The 9,837-nt window shown below is 38.2% G+C and overlaps 1 protein-coding gene across 3 annotated transcripts in view; it reads left to right on the top strand.

Annotated features, from left to right (window-relative positions):
* Window positions 1-9,596, top strand: part of LOC149141286 (trigger factor type chaperone family protein) — a 365,480-nt gene extending 355,884 nt beyond the window's left edge. For all 3 annotated transcript variants that reach the window (XM_089447542.1, XM_089447541.1, XM_089447540.1), the window contains 2 exons: window positions 9,034-9,129; window positions 9,221-9,596. In XM_089447542.1, the coding sequence (XP_089303668.1) occupies window positions 9,034-9,129; window positions 9,221-9,304 (180 nt within the window). In that variant the 3' untranslated portion in view covers window positions 9,305-9,596. The remainder of the gene's footprint in view (window positions 1-9,033; window positions 9,130-9,220) is intronic.
* The last annotated feature ends 241 nt before the right edge of the window (window positions 9,597-9,837 follow it).

The following is a 9,837-nucleotide window of genomic DNA, read 5'->3' on the forward strand; positions in this document are numbered from 1 at the left end:
GTTTATAATAAAAAAGGATATAAAATATGAAACCTTATGTAAAAGGTAAAGCAAAGACCAAACCTGAAATATAAGCAAAGTACAGAAGATCAGAGAGAAAAATATCTGAGAGTGAAATGCATGCGGAGGCGTGTCGGGAGGAGGAAGAGCGGTGGCCGTAGGCAGGAGGGCGGCCACCGCCAAGCCTGCAATTATAAAACCACTGATATGAGCCGATCACGGGGAGAGGAAGGCAGAGGAGAAAAATCAGAAGAGAAGGGAGGACAAACCAGAGTAAGACAATTGACTAAGGGAAGAGCTTTAGGTATCTGAGGTTCTGGGAACGGGGGACAGTGAGCTTCTGCGAGAAGCTTACTGGATTGAGCAGCCAGGCTCTGCTCAGTCTGGCTGGGTGGAATTGGTTTCCCGGTAATTGGTATCAGAAGCAACCACAACGCCATCAACTACACCAGAGCAACACCAGAGCAGGCAGCGGTTCAGGTAGGTGTCCAAAATCCCTTACAGTTACTGCATTTCAGTTTTGGTTCTTACTGTATTTCAGTTCAGTTTTTGTTCTTACTGTATTTTAGTTCTGGTTATTACCGTATTTCAGTTTATGGTCTTTACATATGGTATCAGAGCTTGAAAAGTCTGCTGAGGAACTTGTCATGGGCTATTGAATTGCGTCTGTCTCTCCACAGGTCAGCTCTTTTAAACTATATATATATGAATGTGATGCTATATCATACACTTACTCATACATTTGTAAAATGTGCATTTAGCATATTCAAAATAACTTCATGTATTATTCGCATATGACATTACAGTATAACATATTTTGCCATATTCCATGCTTGTCATTTGACCTTCATCTAGAATGTATTCACTTCCTGCCTTCTATTCCATTTTTCATGTTGACATGTATAAATAAAACAAATTTATAATATCTTAATTTCTATCAGAAGTAAAATCATTTACGGTCTTTAACTTTACCTTGACAATTATAAAAATGAACCACATATATCGTTTTGGTATCCATGTACCAACAGAATTTAAACATATATATTATGTCACAAAATCTCACGTATATCTATAATCATTCAAAATGTTTATGGGTCTCTGATTGCAGATAATGAAGAGTTATTGGGATAACCACGTGATGACAGAACCTCAGAACCATTAAAGCTCAAAGTGATTCTATGATAAAGTATTAGCCCTAATTCTACTGGGACGGGTGGATGTGTTACCCACCGTTTATCCTCTGAACCCTGGAGTCATGGGAGGACTGTGTGAATCACACTCCCCTAGACGTGTGATGATGACTGCCGGATGCCTACTGGGAATTAGGTCGGTATAACTGACGCTGTCACCTTAGAGTTATGAATGGTTAGGTCAGTAAAACTGACGCCATGGCATACTCCAGTAGAGGATGGATAGGATGGGAGCGGAAGAGATTAGGAAGGATAGGATGATTTTTAGAATAGCTTGGGAACCTGGGTAGGGTAAGAATTATCCATTTAAAATCATAAACCTAAAACTCTAATTTTACAGTCTCTTGACATTAAAACAAAAATTTTGAAATCTAATAAAGAAGTACCAATTACTATCGTAAGCAATCAGATAAAAAAAAAAAAAACTCTAACTTCGGGACGAAGTTTTTGAAGGGGGAGCGTATGTAATGACCCTTACAAACTAATTAACTCATATAAGGTTTAAACTTTATATTAAAAACTGGTTTGATAAACTTCATATTAAAAATAAATATGAATTAAACTTTGTTATAAATATAAAATTTAAACTTATAAATATATATATATAATATTAAAATTAAAGTTTATAATAAAAAAAAGGATATAAAATATGAAACCTTATGTAAAAGCTAACACAAAGACCAAACCTGAAATATAAGCAAAGTACAGAAGATCAGAGAGAAAAATATCTGAGAGTGAAATGCATGCGGAGGCGTGTCGGGAGGAGGAAGAGCGTTGGCCGTAGGCGGGAGGGCGGCCACCGCCAAGCCTGCAATTATAAAACCACTGATCTGAGCCGATCACGGGGAGAGGAAGGCAGAGGAGAAAAATCAGAAGAGAAGGGAGGACAAACCAAAGTAAGACAATTGACTAAGGGAAGAGCTTTAGGTATCTGAGGTTCTGGGCACGAGGGACAGTGAGCTTCTGCGAGAAGCTTATTGGATTGAGCAGCCAAGCTCTGCTCAGTCTGGCTGGGTGGAATTGGTTTCCCGGTAATTGGTATCAGAAGCAACCACAACGCCATCAACTACACCAAAGCAACACCAGAGCAGGCAGCGGTTCAGGTAGGTGTCCAAAATCCCTTGCAATTACCGCATTTCAATTTTGGTTCTTACTATATTTCAGTTCAGTTTTGGTTCTTACTGTATTTTAGTTCTGGTTATTACCGTATTTCAATTTATGGTCTTTACACCAACTCCTACTGTTGTAAGTCGAACCACGTCCTGTTCCATCTAGGCAATGTATCTCTACCCAAGACACTTTGGACAAACACTTTCCACTACTCTGAGACATTGTTCAGTGTCAAACGTACAAGCTCTGTTGATTGAGGTGCCTCCCCAATGGGTGCAAAATGATCTTGGACCTCCTAAATCCTAGTGAGAAAGGAGTCTATGCCTTCACCATTCATCATCCTGATGCTCCTCAGCTTCTCCTATACGAACATCTTCCACTGCTTAAAAGTGTTCTAATACAGCTGGACGAGAGCATCCCACATTTTCTTGGCTGTTCTTTTTTCTGCCACATGTGAGTTTACATGGTCCTGGACTCCATCCAAAATCAATCTCTTTGCCTTCACCATCTCCTTCTTGTACTCCTTGAGCTGATCGACATCCTAGGGTATTGTTACCAGATTTTCCACATAGGCTTTCAGGCCATGCTCATCCAACAGGAAGGTCATCCTTGCCTTCTCAATCACAAAGTTGGAGGCTCCCTCCAACCTATCCTGATCTCTAAGCCCATCTTTGGCCATTTCTAAATCTGGTTGAAAATCTCCCTCTTTCCCTCTGCTCAGTTGTTGAATCTGCTATCCGCACTCCCTTCTAGAGTGAGAAAATCTGCTCACAGCTACTACCAATCTGTAACTAGAAAAATCAAATCTCTAAAACTCGAAATCCCTTGAGAGAAATTCCCCCCTGCGTGTGCTCTTTCTCTTCCAACTGGCGTTGATTATGCTGTTGCAAAACCCTTCTCTGTCCAAGCAAGGAATTTTCTTAGCAAAAATCCGATCTAGCTCATCGACATTGCTTTCTGGCTTTTCTACTGCCTGCTAGAACTGCTTGTAGGCTCTGCGAATTTTTTCTGCCACGTGCAATGGAAAAATTGAACCCTCTACCCAACAGTTCGATCTGCGTAGCCAGCTTCTGCGCAAATTTGGAAATCGTGTTGCCAAACTCCCTCTGAATCTGGATGATTTCTACCTATCCCTTCTGAGATTCCCGCCTTATCAATCTCGCTTTGATACCATGTGAAAATTTCGCGCTACAAAATTATTCTGTCGCTGAGAATATTTCGCTACAAAATTTTATTGCAACGACTGGAATTATTTCTTCTAACTGTTAATTAAATTAGCGATTTATTGCTACGGCAACAATGAAATAAACACACTGCAATCTTCACAAAAATAGTGCGGAAAATAATAGTGCTAGAAACTGAGAAATATTCTAGCACACAAATATAAACATTGACATAATTATTTTTGCACTAAAGTCCCCAAAAAACCCCAACTTGGGAAAACCGGAGCAGCAATTGAGGTTTTTTATTATTATGCAATAGTGAAATAATCTGAGTAAAATCTGGAGGTCGAAAACTAGCAATCCTATAGAGAAAATGCTAGCAAAAATTATCTGAGGGAACTTACCCTCACTCTGAGCAATCCCGACACTGTCTGAGCTCTAAAATGTTAGCCATCCAACTTCGCTTACGCAGGATATGTGTAACTCTGGCGCTACCTACCACACGTGCTGCCTGAATCGATTTCCATTCTAGCTGTCATGCCTGCTACTGACTGCAAAAATGCTTCTCCAACCCTCTGGAACTGGAAATGTCTTCACCTCCAGTAAAATCGAACTGCCCCTTTTGAGGCTTTTGCATTGCCTCTGTGCAACCTCCTGGAGAAAATGTCAGCCTCTCTACAAAGTACTCACTGGATCTGGAAAATCTTCCTCCGGCTTCACTGTCCCTACCCATCTCTGCCTTCGCTTCCCTTTTGAAGCTCAAACTCTTTTGGCAATTGCTGCTGCTCTCTATTAGTTTTTGTAGCATCAGATGTGTTCTAGCCTTGAAATTTTGTGGAGAGGCTAGAATGCATGAGATCTCTGAAACCCAGAAATCGTTTTTGGAAATTTTGTCTGGAAGTAAATCAATTAGATTATTAGCCAATTTTTAAATATTTCCTAAGTCTAAACTTATGGAATATGATTAATTAATCAGAATTAATTAAGTTATGGTGTGAATGTTCTAGAAACTCACACGGATCGACTTCAAGTTAATCCTAGCCATCAATTAAGATCTAATCTTGGTCGTTTAAGTCTCAACAGAGGATTATAAGAAGTTGATGGGGCTTGGAGAAATCACTTGAGCTGTTTGATTTCATGAGCAGATCGATTTCTTGAGTAGTGGCAATCAATTATCGGAGAGAGAGCTAGTGAGATCGAAGCAGTGAGAGAGGGGCAGAGACAGTGAAGCCGGAGGAAGGATTCCAGATCTGGTGAGTGCATTTGTAGAGAGGCAGAAGAGCCATAGTGAGGCTGACACAAAGCAGCGTAGTAGCCTCTAGAGGAAATTTCATATCTGTTAGGAAAAGTCGAGTTTTAGTGCCAAAAGCTAGATAGAGGTTCCAGAGGCCAGGGGAGACATTTTCCCAAATAGCAACAGACCAGATGACTTGAGGAGAAGTTGGTTCGATCTGAGTGCAAAAGTGACTGCGCTAGGGTGACGCAGTCGCTGTGCAAAGCCAATTTGGACAGCTCAATTTGAGCTGAGGTCAGAACCCGGATTTGTCTATGGAGTGAGGAAATTATTATGCAGTAGTAAATCTAAGTACAAATCGTTGGATGCCCAAATTGGCTATCCGATATAGAGAAACGTTGGTAAAAAGTTAGTGAGAAAAATCTCACTGATTCGGGAGATCTAACACTGATCAGGGACTCGCTGGTTGGTCCCACGCTGCCTCTGTGCAGCTTCTGCATCAATCCTACGCAGATCTGTGTTACATAGGTTGGGCTCTGTGTCACCCCCTGCTGTCTGGAAATTCGACCTCCTAGCCCTCTGGTCTCACGGCTTCTGGCACTGAATCTCGTCTCTCCCAACTAGTTTTGAACTCCCTCTAAAACTCTGCACTACCTCTACGTGGCACTGTGTTGCCTCACTAAACTGTTGTCTGCCTTCTCTGCCTTGCACTCTCCGGATCTAGAAAACTCTCCTCCGAACTACTATCCCTGCGCCTCACTGAAAGAAGATCACTCAAGCTTACTCTAGCAACACAAAACTGCTACTCTTGAGAAATTCGATCTTTGATTTCTCACTCGATGTGTTCTCCAAGTGCCCATCAAATTCCTTATAATCTCTCGTTGAAGCTCCAACGACCAAGATTAAAACATAATCAAGAGATAAGATTAACTGGATTTGATCCTCATCTTCTTCTAGAAGATTCACACTTGATTTAATTAATACCCTTTAATTAACTAGATTTCCTAAGTTTAGACTTAGTTAACCATTTAAAAAAATGGATTATTTTAATTAAATCATCTCTAGTTGGAATTTTCCCAAACGATTTCTGGGTATTCGAGAATGCATGTGTCTTAACTTCTCTGCAAAATCTCGAGGCTAGAGCAGATCCGATGCTACAGAAATCAACATAACATATATGGTCGGAGGGATAGACCATGAGAACTTGCAATGATTGGTCAAATTCTGAAACCTATCACTCAAAACCATTATGGCCAAGACTGATGAGGATTGTAGTACTTTTGAACTAAAAAGATTTATAATAAAAATAAAGGAAGACAACGTTTAAACTCAGGTAGTTAAGACTTTGAATTCAAACTTCCGCAGAAAGAATGGTGAGAACATTGAGAAATTGTATATGTATCCCTGGAAGTGGAGGGCCCATTAAGAGATTTAAATCAGAAAAATAAGTACCATATCGAGGTAAATTCATAATCAAGACTTAAAAACTCTGTTGCTACAAACACTTGTCCAGGAGAAAAAAACATAAATGGAATGAGAATAACATGAAAAAAAAAGTTACCGCAAAATTGGAATCGAAACTGATATTTATTCTTTAGTTTTAGAGAGATTTCTCCATTACACATTCTTATGATTTGCAGACTCCGAACCCTTACGAAATCATTATTTTGGACTTTTACCCTCGTCCCTGCCTAACTGATCAAGAATCAGTTGCGAAACTAATTATAAACAGTTATAAAATTGTTTATTTAAGAGTTTTACAATAAAAATTACAAATTTAATGATTTTTTATAATAAAAAGAGGCAGAGTCAGCATACTTTCTTCTTTGAAGACAACATTCTTGAAGAAGTAAATGAGTACAAGTACCTTGGGATTGATTTCAACAACAAACTTAATTGGGAGGACCGCAGAAAGAAGAGACTTTTAGGAAGGTGGAAAGCATTATATGCTCTTCAAAACGAGGCAGAGTTATGGGATTGGAAAATGATTAAAAGGCTTTTTGGACTCCTAGTTTATCCATTGATGCTATATGGGTGTGAATAGTGGGCTAGCAGCACTCCCGTCTCAAAATGGAAACAAATTGAGAAAATCCAAAAACAATTGATCATGAGCAAGTTCAAAATAAAAATTCGATACCATATGAGATAATGTTGAGTGAAACAGGAGCAACTCCCATTGAAGCAATTGTTATGGTGCGGCTCATAAGATATCTAAAAAGAATTGAGCAAATGAGAGTAGGTAGATGGCTTAATGTTATCTTCAATGAGGGCATGAGTGAAAGAAAGAAAACATGGATGAAACAAAACTACACATGGATGCAAAAATGGAATATCTACCTCAATGTCTGTCCCACAAATAGCAAGGAGCTAAAGGATTTTGTTATGGAGAAGTTTCGTAAAAATGTATGGGGAAAAGAGTTGGGTAGAAAGAAGAAATATTACTTTGAGGAATTCAACCCTACGTGTGATCTACAACAAAAAGAGTTCATTGGAGCTAGCATTTCATGGAGGGCAAAGGTTCTTATTGTTCAATTAAGGACCAATTCACATCAACTTTGGTGTGAAACAGGACAGTGGAAAAGGCCTAAAGAAGCTTGGGAAGAACAAGTGTGTACATTTTGCACATATGGGGCTGTGGAATCAGAAAAACATTTCATTTTGGAATGTGATGCATTTAAAGACATCAAAAAAAGTTATGAGAACATGTTAGCATCAGTTTCTTGGCATTGTCTTTTTAGCGAGGGGATCATTGGAAGGTCGGGCCAACGCATCATCAATTTGAATCAGAAAAGGATTGAATTGCAAAAAGCAAAAAACAGAGAACTAATGGTCTCATAGACTATTTTTAGTCTTGTGGACCTTAGAATATCATTTCATTTCATATATATATATAACATTTTATTTTGGCCCTTCCATAAAACTGAACCCCCAAGTCCTTTACAAAGTTTATGGTTTTCCTTTTTTTTACCAACATAAATGTTGTGCGACCCTTTCGATAGAACAACCGGAAACCTTTTTAACTTTTGCAATTAATTTATATAAAACAATAATATTGAAGCTGTGTGGAGTCTGTTTGGGCCCATGGTCTTTGTCAGATACCACATTAAGATGAGCTCGAGGCATGCTGTTTTTGGTGGAAGAAACTTAAAGGCATCGAGGTCTACTTGACGGTTTCTGAATCTTGAATTCAGAGTTGGATAAATATATATATTATCACAATTGCATAGATGCCCATTATACACAATAATATGGGCCCAGGCTTCGCAGGACAGACACCAGGCCTTTTCATTGGATAATGATAGAATTTTTTTGATAGTTTTGGTGCTTTGTGGATCTTGGACTCGAGCCCTGACTTATATTTGCATGGTAATTTTTAGATTTCTAGTGGCATATACACTATTTTCTCGTGGCAATCGATGCTATATATAGTTTATAAAATCCATCGTACATAACGCCATTTGACGTGTGCAATGTAGTATGGGTGTCGTCCATGTGGTCTCTTCCCTTGGTTTGGCACCTTGTGTGTCGAGCTTCATTGTGATTCATTGTTGGCCTTCTATGACATATGCGTGGCCTAGAATACAGACTTAGAGATTGGGCCTCGAGCCCATTATTTTTAATAAAAAACGTCTTTCTACATAAAAGGACGGGAATTCCAATAATATTATAAAACCGAATTTTGGCCCATGATTTTTTTTTACGAAACATTATAAACACTGTGCTTTACATAAAGAGGTAATTTGTTGAGCCAGATCCATAATACCATCAGCATATGCCACTTCCATCTTGCCACTTTTTCCAAATTTAAATGACCAATTTTAGTTGCTGGCTCAAATTCGCTCTAATTTTTTTTCCTTTTAGTTGTGCAAGATTGGGTGACGACATAGTTTATGTTCTATCTACAACTGTTTAACTAATATTGCAGCATAAAAAAGTTTTGTAATAAGTGATTGTTACACCATAGAACATCAGATTTTAACAAATATCATAAGTTTACTTTAGTAGATTGAGAACACTTAAAAACTATATATAAAATATGTGCTCTGTGTCTTGTTTCCTAGGTTGATGTGTCCTATATTGGAAATTCGTATTGCCATATATTGTGCCCTTGTGTCATGTGACTTAGTATGGAGACCATGTTATGAGTTGAGACAATTCATGTAATTCGTGGCTCTATAAATTAACCTTCCATGCCAAGTCAGATGGATTCTGTCAATATCATAAGTCTACTGTAGCAGATTGAGAACACTTAATCTTTTCACCTAATAACCTTCAAATGGCAAGAACTGGTATTGATATACTTTTCCTGACGTATTACCTTGTTTCCAATTACCAGTACTCAGAGGAAGAGCTGGAAAAAGAGGCAGAAGATACTGCAGCAGAATTCAAAAGCTATAATCATGAATTTGATAGGGACCGTATTAGAGAGCAGGTCAGATATTGCTAACTATTTCCTTCTCAACTACAAAGTGTCTGACTTTCTTGCACCTGGTTTGAGTCTATTTGTTTCCTTCATTTTACAGGCACAGGAATTCCTCATGGGAGAAAAAGTCTTGCAATTTTTAATGCAACATGCAGATATCAAATACATGTCAAATAATTCATGAGGGCTTGGACTAACAAAGAGTACTTAGCTTCAATATTTCTTGTCCTGGCTGAAACAATATGAATTGACATTTATATTGATTCAAGTACTGTATAATGTGAGTGATTTGGGCTGTACAAATATTTAATCCTTTACAGAACAATGATTGTGCATCAACGTAGATTACAATAGATTATCTGCTTCCTGAAAATAATAAGCCTTGTATCCTCAATTCCCAAAAGTGAGCACCAAAATTGTGTTCTTTGAAGTTCTATTTTAATTGATTTCAATCATTCGTAATGTTTACATGAATCCATGGTTTGCAAATTTGTCAAATTTTCTTCAGCGGTATCTCCATTTTGTGATCCACACTCGTGGTTCTATATCATTTTTTTGGTACTTTATCATAGTACCCCAGTGTTGCATCACAGAAAGTTTATTTGTGTATTTTTTCATATTGTAGCATCGTATCTTTTGACAAATGCTACTCTACAAATGATCAAGTCTAAATCTAGTAGAAGGTAATAAATAAAATTAAAGATTTGAATGTCATGG

This window comes from Pinus tabuliformis, chromosome X, assembly GCF_031772625.1.
Source record: "Pinus tabuliformis cultivar Carrire ecotype Pingquan chromosome X, CPIR1, whole genome shotgun sequence".
NCBI classification, from domain to species: Eukaryota; Viridiplantae; Streptophyta; class Pinopsida; order Pinales; family Pinaceae; genus Pinus; species Pinus tabuliformis.